A 19,970-nucleotide genomic window follows, 5' to 3' on the forward strand; every position below is an offset into this window, starting at 1 on the left:
ACAGCTGATTAATTCTACAGGATATGAAAAGTTGGAAAACAGTCACAAAAACATGAAATATGATCATTGTATGACTAATATTACAAAACATTTTCTATAGACTTGGGAAATAAAAAAAACATAAAAACATACAATTTCAAGGCGTAATATTTTGTTTTAAAAAGTATTGGATCAATATTGGTATCATTAAAAAAAAAAAAAGCATTGGCATTGTGCCAGCTCCAGTTTTGAGTTGCAATTCTAGTTTATTTGCAGAAATACAATTCGTTAAGGAATTTATAATCTTGTTCGTTGACCTTCTTTGCTTTCATTGCGTTTCAGGCACTAATGGGCATGTAACTTACGGAGGTGTGACAGTAGAAGGCTTCGTCATTGCTCCTGAGACTGGCGTTATTTCACTCACCAAAGTGCTGGACAGGGAGCAGCAAGACCACTACACTGTAACTGGTAATCCACTCTTTATCTGTTTTTTTAAGTTAGGACTAACCTATGCTCTGCTATCAGGATGTAGTCGACGTGATATCTTTGTAATGTGTGCCGTAGTGTATGCCAAGGATGGAGGGATGCCCCCTAACTTTGCCAAGGCCACGGTGCATATCACAGTCCTGGATGAGAATGACAATGCTCCGGTTTTTGGAAGGCTCCAGTACAGTCTTGAGCTGCCAGAGAACCTCGAACCTGTAGAGCTTTTTACCATCAAAGCTACTGACCAAGACAGCGGGGACAGCGGACACCTGGAGTACAGGATCACTGGTAGGTACTGTGGAGCCACAAGAGCCACAAGAGAGTCTCTGATCAATGACAGCCTGTAAAAGATCAAGTTTACTGCACCTAGATTATGTTCATGAAACAAAATAGTGAAATCATTAAAACAGGATGTTCTCTTTTTGGGAAACAAATCATAAAATCCAGAATTTTGCCATTTTATCACATTGAGATTTTTCTTTCTACTTGTGCCACATAACATTTTGTTGGTTTGGTTAAATTCCATACAGTTTACAAGGAAATCATTAAAGCTAAGTGAGTCAGCAGTTAAAAGTAATGCATTATTTTTTTCTGATGATAAAAATACAAACAAAAAAATGAGAAACAGATTGGGTTAATACAAAATTGCCTTATGTAGAGCTTCTATTAATCTACAAATTTATAGGAATTTGTTCCATATAAATGACCCGTCTTTAGACTTTGGATTTGGAAAACAGGGCTAACATTTGTAGGAGATAGTGCTAGCTGAATACACCTCACTGTTGATGAGGATGATGTATTCCAAATTTGGTACTCAAAGTCATGTGCTGTCATTAAACCAGAGGTTCATAAATGCTTCTTGGCTTTGATGTTCTTGAAAAAAATCATAATTTGTGTAGAAGCTCCACATTTTCACATTTGAAGGTTCTCCTTAAAAAATGCAAAGTGGTTATTCTATGCCATTGGTCCAAACCATCCCTTTTGGCACCTTTGGCAAGTACTTACAGCCTAAATCTTCCTCTTTTTTCTTCCTTAGCTGGAGACCCAAATGGAGACTTCCAGCTGGACAGCAGTTCAGGAGCTTTGTCCACTTCTCGATCTCTGGACCGAGAGAGAAGGGACAGCTATTCTCTAGAAGTGGTTGCCCAGGACCGTGGCAGCCCCTCACTCAGTAGCACAGCCACTGTGGAAATCGCTGTCCTGGACGTCAATGACAATAGCCCCACGTTCAGTAGCAGCAGTTATACCGTAGATGTCTCAGAAGATGCTGCTGTCGGGTTTCCGGTGCTGGACGTGACGGCTAAAGATGCCGACGAGGGACAGAATGGTCAAATCTTGTATTTTCTGAGCAATGAAGCTCGAGGCGCGTTCACTGTGGACCCTGACAAAGGTCGAATCGTCACTGCTGCTCCTCTGGACAGAGAGAAAAGAGCCTCTTACAGCTTCCAGGTGTGTGCGGTCGACTTGTCTCCGGCCACACCCCGTAACACTACGGCCCAGGTAACGGTCACCATCCTGGACGTGAACGACAATGCACCCTTCTTTATCCAGGATCCTCTCATCATCAACGTGTCCAGCAGGACTGTGTCCACCAACCATGTGGTGGCGACCATGAAAGCAGAAGATAAGGATTTCGGGGCCAATGGCTCTGTGTTCTATCGTTTCGCCATGCCTGTGCGAGGCTTCTCCATAAACTCCCTGACCGGAGAGATCCAGACCACAGAGCTGCTGAGCAGCTTGACCCAGAGCCAGCGCACCCTCATTGTGGAAGCCATGGACCAAGGAAGCCCTGCCCAGTCTTCCCTGGGGGTGGTCATTATTTATGTGAAGGAGCAGGACTACCAGGGCATCCGCTTCTCACGTACCACAAGAGATGTCAGCATCCAGGAGAACGCAGCCAAAGGTTCGTGCTACGTATATATGTGTACCTACAGGTGTAGTCTCGCCTGCACAGAGTGAAGACTCGCTCAGTGAATCACTGTTGAAATCCACGCATTTCTGCGTCGAATATGAAAGCTGAAAAGACAGAAAGAAATATCAATATGGCGTGACTGCTGATCACGATCCCGGATATATATATATATATATATATATATATATATATATATATATATCGCAGTTCCATCACCAGCTCATCTAATTTAATATAAGGAAATGTTGATTAGCCACACCACTTATCAAATGAAATGTATTTTTTAGAGAACAGTTTTAAACACAGTGACAGATGAATGAATGTGAACATCAAATATATTATAAGTATATAATTCTAATATCTGTGTTTTACTGAGGAAACACTTTTTAAACACTGCTTTTTCATTCTAATTTGTAACTGTTGCTGCAGCCTAAATCCTTACAACCCTGCAAATTCTCATATTATTTTATCTAATAATTTTATATAAAGAACTTATTTTACTCGCTTTTCTAAAAAACAAAAGGGCTTCAGCTCTACCACAGTAGTACAGCCGCTTTACTGAATGAGAGGACTGTCAGCTGTCAACTAATTAAATTGTTTATTTATTTGTTTATATATATATATATATATATATATATATATATATATATATATATATATACTATAACCTCTACATTTTTATAGTCAGTGTGTTGCTGCTTGTCCTATAAGCTTCTGTGTTATACTACGAACAAGATGAAGCTGTTCTGCTGACGTCTTAATGATCATTTGATTGGTCTGCAAGCATGAAAGCGAAGCTCTAAATTGTCAGCCTGATTTTAAGGCATCCACGCAATGCAGAAAATAGAGCAGGCGCAATCCGCTAGCTTTGGACTCGGTGTGTAAAACATGAATACACAGGTGTTCGTTTTCAAAGCTTGCTGTGCGTTTTTTCTGTCTGTAAAAACCTGGACTGTTTTTAGTGTGAATAGGCCTTAATACCTGTGTGACTTTTGTGAAACCCTTAAAGGTTGTTTTTTTTTCTGCATCATTTCTTGCAACATAATTTCATTTACAATTGTTATAATGGCCAAATATGGAAATCTCATTGCATTGTAATGATTTTCCTGCGTCAGTTTGAGCATGTTTGAGCAGGTAACGTGCTCCAGCACCATAGCTGGGTGCCCCTCCCGTACAGAAAGCCTGGTGTTTTGCTAGTGAATATACAGCACATGCCTGCTTATTACGTAAAGTAAACCAAAGCGTGTAGCAATCAAACTCATGTTTTGTCTTCACAATCAAATTTACATTTGGAGGTTTCCTTAACCATTAAACCAACATTTGCCTTTGCAATAGACTTTAAAGAATGGCACTGCCTCTATTGTTGCTCTCCAGTGAACTGCCTATGCCCACATACAGCACATTGAAATTCAGGCTGTCGGCTTTAATGAGTGTGACTGCTGTATTGAGCTGCAGTATCCTTGGTTCCCTCAGGCACCGCAGTGGCCCAGGCCCAGGCGCAGTACCCAGACGGCAACCGCGGCGGCATCACATACAGCATCTTCAGTGGGAACAGACAGCAGTCCTTCAGCATCAGCTCCAAAACGGGTCAGTTACGCAAACACTCGACCAAATGACCAGGTTGCATTGGCAGCATATCCAGACACAGATACACATGAGGTTGAAATAATAGTAGGTAAGTCATTAGCTGTACCATCCTTGTTTCTTTCCACAGGTGAGATTTGGGTTCAGAGCTCTAGTGGCCTGGATTTTGAAGACACGCCAAGACTCCGCCTAGTGGTAAAGGCTGAAACTGCAACTTCCAGCTCCTTCATGGCTGTCAACCTCATTCTTCAGGACGTCAATGACAACCTGCCCCGCTTTCAGCTGCAGAACTACGTGGCGTACATGCGTGAGGCACAGGGCTATGACTCTCCTATTATCCAGGTGTCTTATTAATCTGCACTTATTAATCACAACAGCTTTTGGGCATATGCTAACACATTACAATTGCTGCTGCTGCTGCTGCTCTCTTGCACTAAATCACCCCACTATGCTGTCTGTCATCAGGTTGTAGCTGAGGATGTGGATCAAGGCCCTAATGGCCAGGTCACCTACTCCATCCAGTCCTCCAGTCGCAGCGGCCTATTTAAGATTGACCCTCTGACCGGCAGCATCACCACAGCGGCCATCATGGACCGGGAGATCTGGATGCAGACCAAGTAAGTGCTTTGCTTTGGTGTGTGTATGTGTGTGTGTGCTGTGTTTGGCAGGCCAGCAAAGCCGAAGCTCCGCAGGTTTTTTATTTCCCTGTGTTCTGTGGAATGCACTCGTCCTCCCTTTGCACGCCGTTATCAGCCTGCTTGTGATGTGTTCAGGACCTCGCAGTCTTTGCCATGTGTTTCGTTTCAGAAGAGCTCCCCCTCGATCTTTGTCATGCTGTGAGGTTTTCATTTCCCACATTTTTGGTTATGCTGCTGATTTGATGCGCATTGTTAATATGATCCTATGGTCCTTATTTCAAATACAACATATTTCTCCTTAGAGAAGGCAGGAGGAGAGGAATGTTGGCTTATTGACAGTGACATTGTCTATAAACGTATATATCGTTGCTGTCATGCTTGTATGTCCAAAATGCCAATTTTACCGAAGAAGGAGGAAGTCTTCCGAATTTTCAGTGCAAGTCAATGTAAAAATATTTAATTCCAAGACATTTTAAAGCATTTCTATTGGTCCGTTCATCAGGCAATTCTTGACGCAATGTAAAGAACAACTACCAGATTTAAACTGTCAAAAAGCTAAAAAATGTACAAAAAAATGGCAAAAGGTTAATACACAAGGTTTATGCATGACAGCAAATATATGTAGTTCCCCTATGGTCTATATATGACATTTGTGTGCTTTACTTTACCAAGAACTGCCATGATGAAATACGTTATCAGGACTAGGCCATTTTCCAGACCCCTTTAGAATTGAACAGGCGAGTGTACCAGTGTAAAACTGATATACAGTACAGTGCAAAGGCTTTAGGTGCCTGTGTGAACATTTAAAAGCTACATATCTGTGCAATAAGTGTTTATTTGCTAAGTAAATCACTGACATTAGAATAAATACAAGTAGCAGTAAGTTTTACATCACTGTTTGATGTTAATTATAACATCTCTAAAGCTCTCCTAAATGAAGTCTAGTATTATTTATGGTTTTGGAATTGAACACATCCATACACAGGCTGATGGGGGCAACTACTTGAGAGCATCCAAGATCTCAACTACTTTCTTCAAAATGAGAAATTCTTGTTGCCTTTTACTGTATTTATGTTCACTGGCATCTGTTCTAATGTGAGCTGGAGATTTTACAGTAAAAACTGTCTGGTTGTTATTGTGCCTCGCTCTAGCAGTCTTGCCTGAAATATAATGTCCACAACATTACTGGTTGGGATACACTGCTGTATATCTGCTGAATTTGGCATCACAAAAACGATGAAATCAATTGGACAGCTTTGCTATATTGCCTTTTGACTGTCACTCATAGCAGAATATTGTATGTCGGGGGCTGGGGGGACCTGCAGGGGGAGGAAGTGATGTCATTCTTGACCTTTAATCTTTATCTTTTTTGCATCAGGCTAGTGATTACAGCGACAGATCGCGGCAGCCCCAAGCTTGCTGGTTCAGCTACTCTAACTGTCATCATTGTGGACCTCAACGACAACAGCCCCACAATCCCCTTGCCGAGGGAAGTGCGAGTGCCAGAAAGTGAGTGAGCTAATGTGTGTCCTATGACCTTTTGCTAATTTTTTGGTGAGTTCGTCACCCTTTAAATATTTTCCCTGAGTAATAACTGCCCTCTATTTCTTATTATACTCACCATACCCACATTACCTTTGCCTTGAGTCTTCTTACTCACTGGGCTTCACATAGGCATGCGAAACTGTGGAGCACTCATATATATATATATATATATATATATATATATATATATATATATATATATATATATCCATACCTGCTTCTTCTCACCGTACACCCACTGAGCGCATGTTATATCTCTCCCCCAGACTCGCTTATCGGCACTGAGATCACCATGGTAACGGGGAACGACGTGGACTCGGGCCCAGTGCTGTCTTATTCCCTCCGTCTGGACACTCCCTCACAGGGCAAGTTTGGAATTCATCGCTATAATGGCAGGGTGTTTCTGACTGCTCCGCTGGACTTTGAGGAGAGGACCTGGTACACTCTAACAGTTCAAGCCTCGGACTCCAAGCATCAAAGCGAGGCCAATCTCACAGTGCTGGTGGGGGATGTGAATGACAATGTGCCTACCTTCACGCAAGACCTGTATCAGGTAAACTGCAGGGATAATCTCATAGATCGCACTCTGACAATCTGTGCATCATCATGGCTCAGTTACAGGAATTCCGCAGTCTGGTTTATGGCCTTCAAATACAACTCATTAAGTGTCCGGTTTCATCCAAGGCTTGTGTTCGCAGACTCTGGGATTAGATTCCCAATTTAGTAAGGGGAAAAAGAGAGCAAGAGTACAGAGGAAAAAGAGAGAGGTTTTCCCGACACTTTATTTGTACTTCTTCTGAAGATTTATTTGAAGCTGTATTTTCCTCATAAAACGGGCCGAGTGCTAATTTGCACTAATTCATCAGGTGCAGACAGATGACCTTCCCAGCTTTTCACACCTTATTAAATTTGATAGACAGAGCAAATAAATTAGCCTCAAACACGTATTCCAGAATACACAGGCAGAACTGCATTTTCAGCCATAAAACATTTATTAGATGGATGAATGTGGATGTGGAGGTTACATTAAGCTTATTACTCTATCGTGGTTAAGGAAATGACATCAGCGTTTGCAGAAGGAGCTATTTATTAAACGAAAAGGGGGAAACGGGAGGAAAAGAGTAAGAAAATGTTCTTTGCTTGTGAAAGTTGAACTGGAATACACTATGGCTACTAACTTGGGTCGTGGTTTCCCAGGTGACACTGCCAGAACATTCTCCTCCAGGCAGTCCTGTAGTCACGGTAACAGCCACTGATAGGGACTCGGGAGAGAACGGAAGGGTCACCTATCGAGTGATGTCGTCATCCAGGGAGGGCTTCTACATTGACCCCAATAATGGTAAGGAGCTGATTCTGTTTTTAGCCTTCAGTGTTTTGGTAATGAAGAAAAGGAAAAAGAGCCACAAGAGCCTCTGTATTACTGCCTCACATTATGCCTAAATCGAATATAATAAAATACAATGACATTATAAAGGATTGAATATATTATAAGAAATAACCGCAAACAAATTTACTAAGCAATGTAACACTCCATGAACATGGACAGCACAATGATACCACAGCACCTGCACTAAAACCTATTAAATGTGTCTATTTTGCAATGGTTTGGCTCATGTGGCTCAGCCAATTAAACTGTTAGAATATCTGTTAAATATCTGATTATATAATTAAATATATGCAAAATAATGTCATCCCCTCACTTCAATGTGTTTTTTATCACAGGCACACTGTTCATCAGTCAAAAGGCAGAGTTTGACCCAGAGCGTCCTTCTGTAAGTGTGGTTATCGAGGCCAGTGATGGAGGAAAGCCACCTCTGTCCTCCATCGCCACAGTCCAGGTCCAGCTCATGGATGTGAATGACAATGCCCCCATGTTCCATCAGTCAGAATACAGAGCCACAGTGTCTGAGGACCAGCTTCCAGGAGCCACTATCTTGACACTGGAAGCAGTAGACGTGGACCTCTCGCAAGAAAACTCAGGCTTCGATTTTGCCATCGCAAGCGGAAATGTCGGGAATGCCTTCCAGATCGAGAGTAGTGTTCGTTTTATAGAAGGTCATGGCTTCCAGACAGTAGGCACACTGATCCTGGCAGAACAGCTGGACTTCGAGGCAATGTCCCGCTACAACCTCACCATCGTGGTATCTGATCGTGGTGTTCCCCAGCGCAGCTCCAGTGTTCCTGCCGTCATCACTGTGATTGACGTCAATGACAACCCCCCTGTATTCAGCCATGCTGAGTACATCGTGGCTCTGAGTGAAGGGGCTGCAGCCGGTACTGAGATCCTACGGCTGTCTGCAACTGATCAAGATTCAGCCCCTCATGCAGAGATCCAGTACAGCATCAGCTCTGGGGATGAGATGGAACTGTTCTCGGTAGACCAGTGGACTGGAGCGTTGCGACTGCAGAGGCCTCTGGATCGGGAAACCCAACCCTCCCATGTAGTCATAATTCAAGCTTCAGATGGTTATGGTCACTTTGCCCTTGTTCCTATCAATGTAGAGGTGAAGGATGTCAATGATAACAGGCCCTACTTCCCAATCCAGACCATGACTGCAAGCATACGAGAAAACCAACCTCCGAATTCAGCTGTCACAGTATTGCATGCCATAGACCAGGACACTGGTGTCTTTGGAATTTTGAAATACTTCATGGTGGACCGGTCTAGTCAGGGAAGAGACTTCTTTGCAGTGGATCAGAACACAGGAGAGGTGCGATCTCGTCAGGCCTTTGACTTTGAGAAGGTCAACTCCTTTCATTTCATGGCTTTAGCTGTGGATGCTGGCAACAATTCTGCCACAGTCACTGTACAAGTCTACGTAACCGGGGAGGATGAGTATGACCCTGTCTTCACTTCCTCAGCCTTTTCCTTTGAGGTGCCAGAGGGCGCGAAGAAGGGCCAGAGTATTGGTCAGGTGCAAGCCAACGATGAGGATGGCGGCGTAGATGGGATTGTACTGTACTCTTTCCCAAACAGCTCACCATACTTTGATGTGAACAAGACCACTGGTGTTGTCTACCTCAAAATGGACAACTCCGGAAGCTCTGGTGGAGGAAGTCGCTCCAAAAGGGAAACCCGCCTTATGACCATGGATGTTACAGCCCACAGTCCTTTAGAAACCTCAAGGGTCACAACTGCCCAGCTAACCATTGATGTCACCAACACCGCTTTTGGACTTGCGACTGACTTTAACATTCTCCTGGTCATCATCATCGCAGCTTCTCTTGGCGTAATAGTTATCTTGGCCATAATTGCAGTGGCCTTGTATCTTGTAAAGTCTAGACGCAAGAAAAAAGGGCAGAACACTGGGACTGTGGATTCAGGCACCGCACTGCAGCAATTGGATGAATCCAAATCTACCGGTGGGGAAAGGATCTACCACCAGACTCTCCCAGGTTATGCTGGCGACCAGGGAGGAGGTGGAGGTTCCTACACCAGAGGCGGCTCATTGGATCCATCACACTCCAGTGGCAGAGGATCAGCCGAAGCTGCAGAGGACGATGAGATCCGGATGATAAACGAGTATCCGCGAGTGGCCAGCATCACGTCTTCCATGCAAGAGCACATCTCTGCCCGGGGACCTGACTCAGGCATCCAGCAAGATGCAGACCAACTCTCTGACATTTCCTGTGAACCAGGAGCTCTGGACGCCAGCCAGTGGTTCAAAGGAAAGAAACTGGGAAGTCTAAGCGGCACGTTGCTCTCTGGTCAACTTCCGATCTACAGAGACGAAGGTGGTGGCTATCTTGGGGTTGGCAGAGGCCTGAACATTTCCCATCCTAAGGATTACGCCTTCCCTGAGGACGGCAAACCTTCGGTAGATGGCTCCCTCACAGCAATTGTCGCTAGCGACGAGGAGTTGCGAGGCAGTTACAACTGGGACTACCTTCTCAACTGGTGCCCACAGTTCCAACCTCTTGCTAACGTCTTTACAGAAATTGCCAGGCTGAAAGATGAGAGTATACCCCCCAACAACCCACGGCGACCCTTCCAACCCAAAGCCAAGACAGATCCAAAACCAAGAATTGATCCACCCCCTCTCATTACCTCAGTAGCTCACCCAGGCGCCAAGTCTGTTCCACCGAAGCCTGCCATCGCACGGACGTTTCCTCACCTGGCGTCCCTCAGGCGGTCCCCCATCAGCCATGAGGGTTCCATCTCCTCAGCAGCCATGTCCCCCAGCTTCTCCCCTTCACTGTCCCCGCTGGCAGCCCGATCACCCGCTGTTTCCCCTTTTGGTGTCACACAAGGCCCTTCGGCCTCCATGATTAGCACCACAGAGCACACTTTGGAGCACAGCGATGAGGCAGAGATGAGGATCTAATTCTCCCTCGGATTCCAAATCGTAGGGAGCACTGACCTTTTGTTCAGTCGTGGCACGCAAGCCACTGTGGATTTTGTGAGTTTTGTAAAAGAAGCGAGAAGAGACTCATCTTGTAGCCGTCTTTGTGACACAGGTCTCTGGTAACTTACACGAACAAGGGTTAAAAAAAAAACTGCTGCTGTGAAATGACGATACCCTTCAACAGAGCCGATGTAGAGTAGGGTTTTAAAGATTTGTATGCTGTTTTGTGTCACCTCACTGGCTGGCCAGTGAGATAAGGCTTTAGTGCCCCTTTTGTTTTTGATACTGATGACTGACCGCATTGAAACTACAGTGTTTTGCAGAGTCTGTCCAAGATGGCTGCTATCACCACACATTTTTGGGTTTTTGTTTTTTTTTTGGACTCCATAGGAACTCTGAAAGAGATTTCACTGCAAACGCACATGGTAGCTCACTCTCATATACACACACCTATGTTCCAATGTATTTTTTCAATTGTTCCATTGCATATCACACATTGCTTATATTTCTGAAGAAGAAAATGCCATTACCTCGCCTTTAAGAGGAGCTCACTGCATTTACATTCTGTATATTTGTATGTATGCCAGTCATAGTGTGTATGCCTTATTGTTGTATAGTGTTTAATATCATACTGTATGGTTGTCAATGTACGTGTGATTCTTGCTTTGTGATGTGAATGACTGGGGGAGTGTTGTGTTTGGATCATTATTTATATAAAATTCAAATCATTGAGATGTCGAGAGTACCCATGTTGCCTAATGTTGTTATATGATACTTTCCTTCTACTTTTGTTCTCTTTGGCAAACACTAGATTTTCCAGCATCACAGTGGAGCTTGACATGACCATTCTGTTTGAGGCCTATCTTAAAACCTGTTTAGTCACTGGTCAACCAGTGTGGGAGAAGGGTGTCCTGCACAGTGCCAAATGAAGAAGTACAGCCGTTGTTCACTGCTTATTGTATGTTTGCTTCTTTGTGTTTATTCTGACTTTAAAAGAGGGGGGGGGTTTGACCAGTCAGTCCTTCTTGCAGGTAAAGTGGTACCTGCAAGTCGAGTGCTTCCGTATCCAACCAAAAGGTTAATGAGGAAACTAAACAATGACACCAGGGAAGCAGCCCACACTGTTAGTGGCCAACAGTACTGGACTCACTAAGCTAGTGATTCATCTTCCATCCATCTTTTGGGATAAATCCTGGACATTTAGTGGGGGAGAAACCAGTATGTCCTTTTTTCTCTCTACCCCTGTACACTCTGCAGTGCAAAGAAGATTACAGCAATAATTGCAGCAAATGGACGTCCTCCCGTTTTCCTGGATGTCCTCCTGTCTTCTGAGGACTGTTTGGCTACCTCTGGTGCATGCCCAATACCAACACTGCCTCAAGCTGGAACGGCCCTTTCTTAGTCTTCAGTACAGACACACGGGGAAGACGGGCCTGAGATTATTAGACTGTCTCATGCAGTTAAGATTAAAAGTTGACCTTGTATTGTCTGAGAGTGTGGACAGGATTCATTCTTGAAACATGTTTGACCAAGACAGCTGCCAAGCTCCAAACTGGCAGCAGAGTGGTAGAAATCATATGTACATATATTTAAAGGAACCATTAAATTCCTACTGATTTCTTTTGTCTAACTCTTCGCTCTTTTTCTTCTGTTGTCCCGCTGGAGTTGAACGGAGCTCTGGCAGGGGATAATAAAAGCAACCGAAGCCTAAACAAGCTCTAATCATCTGGCTTTTAGGAAAGACTTGCAGAGGTCAGAGTCAAATTCGTCCTTCATTAAAAAGCTATTTGCCTGGAAATAGCATGTTCCCGTAGCCGACTCTGGCCTGAGACTGCGCACAGCCAAGAGCGCGGGGTGTGTCCAGTGCTTGAACATGGCCGTGAAACACACCATGGGATAGTTTAGAAGAAAATGAATTACATTCACAGTGAATCTCTGCACTAGGGAAGGAACTGCAGATGCATCTGGCAGGTCAATTAACACCAAAAATGACAAACGTGTATGAAAAATATGTCGGCCATGGTTCTGCATGTGCATACAATACACACAATGCACCATGTAACCTGTATTTGGCAGTGGGAAACTCTCGCATGAACTCAGGGAACAGAAATCTACACTGCATGTGGGCCTCACCAGATTATCAGTGCTTAAAAATGCATATAATGTTGATTTATGTAATTACAATATGTTGTTCTCATATGGTGGCCAGGTTTGTTTGCATAGCTGTGCAAGGATTTCTGCTTCATTAATGTGCCAGAAAGCAACAAGGAACATAATTGTTTAAGTGGAATATTTGGAATATGAGAGGATGCAGGATGGCCAAGCTATTTATGGAAATTTAGAAACATGCACTAGCATTTATTGCTGCTTTTCTGGAGGTCTGCTAAACGAAACTGTTCAATTTCACAGTTTTGTAAGAGGAAAAGCTCCAGTAGAGCCATTTTTAAAGTTCTATGGTTTGTTTCTTTCTTTGGTGTCAGTTACAATCTTATTAAGCAGTCCTGTGGAGGCGCATAAAGGAAGCTTTTCATTACAGCTTTAACATCTGGCTTGTTCTGAGGTGCAATGGCAAAATACAGTAGAAGAGTATACTGGATTGTGCAGGCCTCTGACATTTAATGTTATTTTTTAAGTCTACCATGTGACTCGATAGCTATGAGGCAAGATATCACTGTGCCATTATACTGTAACTCAGACTTCAACTTCCTGAACTCTTTAAATGTTGTTTTTATTGTTGCTATGCCGGCCTCAACCTCCAGTATGAACCTTAAAGAGCCGCTCTGTAGGAAAATGGATTCTTGTGTATAAATGGTCTCACCCTGAACCCTATAACCCTCTGGACTACAGTCTTTCTAAGACTGTGTGGGATGTGTGATATGCATTGGAAAAACCAGTGATTATCACTGATTACATCAATAATTGAGAACATTATTATCATGACAGTAATTAAACACTTTTTGAGTAATTAAACACTTTTTTTTTAAACAGCCAGCATAAAGTGGACTAAACTAAACCATAATAAACCCTGCAGAGCTTTTCAAAGATTTAAGAAAGCTTGGTAAAAGATCAACTTAGAAGCCTTTAAAAAGACTCTATTAAAAAGTGTATGTGTCTTTTGGCAACTTAATATAAATATATTATGCAGAAAAATGTTATAGTACATTCATCAATACTCACACAGACATCAATACTCATGTCTGCTAAACTGCCACTGATGGGCCCATGAAAAGGGCACTTAAACCAGGGTTATAGGTTTACTGCTCATGTCTGCTAAACTGCCACTGATGAACCAGTGGACAGGGCACTTAACCCATGGTTATAGGTTCAATTCTTATGTCTGCTAAACTGCCACTGTTGGGCCTTTAAGCAGGACACTTAACCTAGAGTTGTGGGTTCAATACACGTCTGCTAAACTGCCAATGTTGGGCCTTTAAGCAGGACACTTAACCTAAAGTTGTGGGTTCAATACACGTCTGCTACACTACTACTGTTGAGCCCAAGAACAGGGCACTTAACCCAGGGTTGTGGGTTCAATACACATGTCTGCTAGACTGCCACTGTTGGGCCCTTGAGTGGGGCACTTATCCCAGGGTTATAGGTTCAATACTCATTTCTGCTAAACTGCCACTGTTGGGCCCTTGAGCAGGACACTTAACGCAGAGTTGTGGGTTCAACACACATGTCTGCTAAACTGCCAGTGCCCTTGGGAAAGACAGGCAGAAAATTTTTAATTGTGCTTAATCACCAAGCAAACTGCCACTTAATCATAACTTGATTCATTGTGAAGGTAAACTGTAGTCAAACTGAATGGAGTAATCAGGATCGCCCTCATTTGTTTCACCGTGCAGTCAGTAACTGACTGACAAAACTGAGGACTACATGGTTCACTCTCTGAGGAGTTTGAGTATGATAGCCAATACAACAAGCATGTCTGAATGTTGTGTGTAGTTCTGTTTTCCTCCCCTCTCTCTCCCTCCAGCCCTCCCTCCGTACAGCTGTTTGTCCTGAACCTGATCTGTCTGGCCCCATGCTGTGGTTGCTGTTGGCTGAAGCTCAGCTCTCCTGTACCTCACTACTACAGCTCACGTCTCACAGATTTACACTCAGCCCTGATAGCACCAAGTTAGGCTTCACTTACAGTCAGGCTTTCATCAACATCTGTTCAAAAACCAAGAGCGTGTAGGTGTTCATGATCCAGTAATTTAGTAAACTAAAAAAATATATATTCCCAATTTAAAAATACTATTATTTCAAAAATGTAACTAAAGTAAAGGACAAAACTGCTGTAATGTAATATATTTTATTTCAGAAGAAATGATTTAGGCAATCAAGCAAATCAACTGATGCCACTAGCCAAGGCAGAGTGAGTTTGACATGGGGGGGGGGGGGTATACTGTATGTATAGTGACAATGTGGAATTACTATAAACAGCAATAAAATAAACTAAATGCATTAATATTTGTACAATGGTGGATAAAAGGCACAAACATTAACATATTCATCACCAATCCATTTAAAACCTCACCTCACCCCCTTATTGTAATGTAATAATGTATAATGTAAATTAAAGAATATATTACTAGGCTAGGTTAATGACTGCTTATGATTGCTACTCTATTGTTGTGTTCTGTGATGAGGTTTTTGTGTTGGTTGGTGGCATTACGCTGAAATTAAGTGTAGAGAAAGTTCGAGCTTTACATACTACACTATGGAAAACACTACTGAAAACACAGAAGTACTATTTTTTACATATTGTTTAGTGTTGCAGAATACAATTTGGGACGTGACTAATGCTGCATTCCGCTTCAACTGGGATGTATATTAATATATATATATATATATATATATATATATATATATATATAATCAACTGGTGTGATTGACAATGCTAACAATGCTAACATGGGACATAAAAACTGGTTAGGTTAGATTCACCATAAAACACCACAAAAAAAAAAAGGATTGGCAAATCAGTTGTGCTAACTCTGACGTTACCATAACCATAACAAGATGTTACAATAACAAGATCTTAACCACTAGCAGTTAGCATAAAGGCTAGCACATTTTAATGTCTCCCCCGAGACACATGAAGTACCACCACACCTTCTCGAAGTGTTGCTGATACAAAATTGTTAGAATGGGCTTGTTCAATTTAGTTGAATACATTTGCAAGAGATCGAAGAGTACTAATTCTAAAACTATTAGCTAACAGATGCCCACACTGGCTAGCTATAGACGTTTAGTGATGGGGGACAGGGAGAACCATTGTACCCAATCCAGCAGATCGATGCTCTCTAGAACTTTCATTGCTAGGCCCAACAGACAGTTGCATTCATTATAATGTTAAATAGTATTTCCACAAGCACGATTTACAATTTATGGCCCAAATAAATGGTCTAAGAAACTTGTTTAGGTGCTCAAGACTTTATGTATAGCATCAACAACTGTTTTTCTACTGCTAAATGTCCCAAATTATCATTTATGGTAATATACAGAACAGTTTGTGGAAATAGTGTAGGTCTGCAATATATAACCAGCTTTTGCATTTCACTTTGTGATTAAGCACCGTTTAATATGCGCATTACTTAATGTTATCCTGAAGAATCAATAAGAACTGAATTTACATATGGATGTGTTTAGCCCCGTTTTGCTGCCTGACCTCTTTTCTAGCCGGGTCACCTTAGGTCCTGTGTTATGAATGATTCATTTGTTTTAATCAAGGTCATAATTAGGATGAAAAAAGCAGTGATTAACTATCATGGCTATGAATATTCAATGATCCATGTGTAAAAACAGAATTTATTACACTCTAAACTTTTGCCCTGGAATAGCGGACTGGATTTTCCATTTAACTATCATTTATCAAAATAAGGGCCCCGCTCTGATACTGGTAGCTGTACTTTTCTTCAGAGCCATTAAGATGTCATCTGTCATATGATTTCTGGCAATGAACAAAAAAGAGAAGAGGAAAGTTCTACACTAGCTAGCACCTGACTATGCTTCGTGATATCACCAGTAGAATAGGTACAATCTGTGCTGAATGCAGTATGAAGGTCAGTACAGGAGCTGTCTAATCCCTCATATATCTCTCTCCTTATACAGCAACACAAGGGCCGAATACCAGAGATTAGACTTCGGCCCCTGGTGTGTTATATATGAGTATGATAAAGAGAATACAGGATTTTTTATTAGCCTTGCTGTTTGGGAGGCAGAGTAGCTCCTGGCCTGCATGTATGCATGAACTACATTTCACACTTTCCCACACTACTCTGACACCTGTTCCCCTCAAGAGGGCCTTTCATCAAACGTGATAAAAATGTGGCATGAAGGACAATTCAGAATTTACTATATATCCCATCATTTTCCATCACACCAGTTTATAAGGCACACCTACCTGGTTCCTAAATTCACTGGCCTTTTCATCAGGTACACCGACCATGTAGCTTTACAGTTGCTAGCCACAGCTCATTTGCTTCTGCACCCCCATTCATTAATGAGTAAGGGATTCCCATTATAATGCTACGTCAATGTTTTGGTGAGGGCCGGTAAATGCATCAGTCCAAAATCTTCCTGGGTTCAGATCTAGTGATTGTGAAGGCTGCAGCAGGTGGTTTAGATTATTTTCATATTTTAATAGAATAGGTTATACTCACAAACTTGGGAAATGCTGGAAAGAGGTCAGTCATTTCGCAATCACAGCAGGCTTCAAGCATTTAGGCCTATACCGATCTCTTGGGTCTCCATGCACATCTGGCATTACCGTCCGTCCTGGGTGATTCTGTGCCACACAGTGACCTGCAAAAAGTACATGTGAATGGGCAGGGCCAACCCAAGCCTTTATGGGGCTCTAAGCAGATTTTCATTTGGGCTATTGTTTTTTAACCTTACAGGTGTAGCAAATTAGCAGACAAGACACTGCATTTACAGTTAACAGTTAATTTGTGTGTGGAGTGTGAGGAAGGCACCTATTATCGACAGGTCCCCTAACTCCGACCACCTCTGCATATTGCACAATTCCCTTTCTCCCGTGGAAGGCCGGAAGGCCTAATGTGGGAGCTGACATTTTTTAATAGCGATTTTAGAGCGATTTGCAAAAAAAGGGATATTGTGCACTACGCTGAAGTGCCCGGGACTTTATCGACCACCCAAGCAGCGCATATCTGCATTTGCAGATGCCAACAGCAGGAATTGATTAACCTAGTATCGGTGTGCCAACTATGAAAATAAATTCATATAAAAATCTCTTTTGGGGGCCCCCCTGGTGGCGTTGGGGCCCTAAGCAGCTGCGCAACACGGCTATGCCTTGGGCTGGCTCTGTAAACGCTGTACACCATGACTCACATTGTAATCTGATCACCCAAACGACATTCGGAGGTGGTTGGAGATGCATAGGACCACATTATTCTTGTAGTGTGAACGCCAAAGCATCTTGATGCGTCCCTGACAGCAAAGCACCACCCACATCGACTGCATCACTACCCCATTCAGAAAATACATAAAAACTGTGAATCCACACTGTCCCCACAAAGGCGATACTCATGGCTGGTTCACAAGCAAAACTAGGTGCCTCATCTTGTTTAACTAATTCTTAATGTGCAGCATGTCCCTTCTTCAGAGGAAATGGTGTGAGAAATCCGGCCACAGGAGACGCATCCACCCGAGACTCATAATAACGATAGGTGTGAACGGGGGCCATAGTGTCCACATGCACTCGCCCACTTGTGGAGATTGTGGTAAAGGATGACTTTTCCTAATCTTTCCTTATCTTCTACTACAGCTGTCTAAAAGAATCTGCATTTATTTAGTCCTCCTGTCTCTTAATAAGAAATAGCATGGACTGAAAACTTGCAGATATGTAAGCTGTACCATACTTTTACCCAGAGTAGGTTAAGCTTCACATCTGTAACCAAAGCTTTCTGTAGAAGCAAAGGCAGCGTGGGTGTATTTTCTTTCTGCCCGGTCACAGAACAGAGTGCTATATTAGGACCAAGGGTCTTGTAATTGTTTCAGCACATAGGACCCACACATAGTTAAGTTAGAGCAAAGTGACTACAGAGGGATGTACTATGCATCATGGGGAATGGCTCCAGCCTATATCAACACTTTACAAGCCTCTCACTGAGAACAATTGCCCTTACTACAAGAAGTCAAAGCTATTCAAATGCTAAAGGAATGTTTCAGTCTCTCCCACAGGCACCAAACTGTGCTGGACTGAGGCCTTCCAACACTGGTGATTTGGGTTACCTTAAAGCAACATTATGTAGCATTTTTATCTTGAAATAACTGCTTCAAAATCACTGTGATTCTCCACTGACCTGTAATAAGAATAATAGCTTCTCTATCATTGCCACTTGGGCTCAGCAGGCCAACGCTCTGAAAACTATGTAAGCCATACTTGTGTGAAATTCTGTAATGTTGCTCTGCTGTGTCAGTCCACATGCTTTTTTTCCCTTTCAGGGATCTGTATCTGTATCTCTTAGCTTGCCCAGAAATGCATGTGTAAAGCATGTTCTTTAACTCCACTTCCTATCTGTAGGGGGACCACAGGAACAAGAAATACCAATTCTCGTATAATGTTGCTTTAATTGTAACCTCATTTGCAAATACTGACAGCAGCAAGACAGAAATGTCTTGCCATTCACCCTGATTTTTTATTCCACACATTTTGTGATCACTAAGTTGAGGTTCATTATTCAGAGAATTAATAATCGGTTCTACCAGTCTGACATTCCCATGACAATGTTCTCTCACCGCACCACCACCATTTTTGAGTGTCTCCCAAAGTTTTAGTTTACAGATTCATCAAAAAGTACAGTAAAATAAGATATATGTTCATTTTGTAATTTATATTTTTTCTTATTCTTCAACTTTGTGGTCAAAATATTTTTTTTTATTTGTTTAACAGTTTGTATCTCAGTACAATCATGTGGGGAAATGTATTTATATCTCTCAAACCAATGTAATATTTACACACCTATATACAACCCTGTAACTTATGAAATGTTTCATTATAAGGTAAAATAATAGGGTTGTAAATAGGTATGTAAACATACTTCAAAGAACAACTTAAAACACTCAATAAATGCATTCTTTGGCACAGTCAAATGTTTTGAGAGATCCACCATTCAGCCATAACATTACAATCTATTATTATGTAGGTTCCCCTTGTGCCTCCAAAACAGCTCTGATCTGTTGAGGCAAGGACTCCACAAGACCTCTGAAGGCGCTCTGTGGTATCTGGCTCCAAGACGTTAGCAGAACATCCTTTGAGCCCTGTAAGTTGAGAGGTGTGGCCTCCATGAGCATCAGTGAGAATTGGTTGCCATGATGTTGTCCTTCCTTGGCCTACTTTAAGAACAACCCACAAGACCTGCCTGGGGTTTTGGAGATGCTCTGACCCAATTGTCTAGCCATCACAATTTGGTTCTTGTCAAAGTGGCTCAGATCCTTATTCTTGACTGTTCTTTTTCCAGTGTTCAA

The 19,970-nt window shown here is 42.5% G+C and overlaps 1 protein-coding gene across 1 annotated transcript in view; it reads left to right on the plus strand.

The window, feature by feature from the left end:
* dchs1b (dachsous cadherin-related 1b) overlaps positions 1–12,110 on the plus strand; it is a 126,426-nt gene extending 114,316 nt beyond the window's left edge. The window contains exons 13-22 of the mRNA XM_072658555.1: positions 322–447; positions 544–753; positions 1,502–2,368; positions 3,851–3,964; positions 4,092–4,303; positions 4,427–4,578; positions 5,978–6,108; positions 6,411–6,697; positions 7,342–7,483; positions 7,867–12,110. Of these exons, the coding sequence (XP_072514656.1) occupies positions 322–447; positions 544–753; positions 1,502–2,368; positions 3,851–3,964; positions 4,092–4,303; positions 4,427–4,578; positions 5,978–6,108; positions 6,411–6,697; positions 7,342–7,483; positions 7,867–10,469 (4,844 nt within the window). The 3' untranslated portion in view covers positions 10,470–12,110. The remainder of the gene's footprint in view (positions 1–321; positions 448–543; positions 754–1,501; positions 2,369–3,850; positions 3,965–4,091; positions 4,304–4,426; positions 4,579–5,977; positions 6,109–6,410; positions 6,698–7,341; positions 7,484–7,866) is intronic.
* The last annotated feature ends 7,860 nt before the right edge of the window (positions 12,111–19,970 follow it).

This window comes from Salminus brasiliensis, chromosome 16, assembly GCF_030463535.1.
Source record: "Salminus brasiliensis chromosome 16, fSalBra1.hap2, whole genome shotgun sequence".
Taxonomy (NCBI): Eukaryota; Metazoa; Chordata; class Actinopteri; order Characiformes; family Bryconidae; genus Salminus; species Salminus brasiliensis.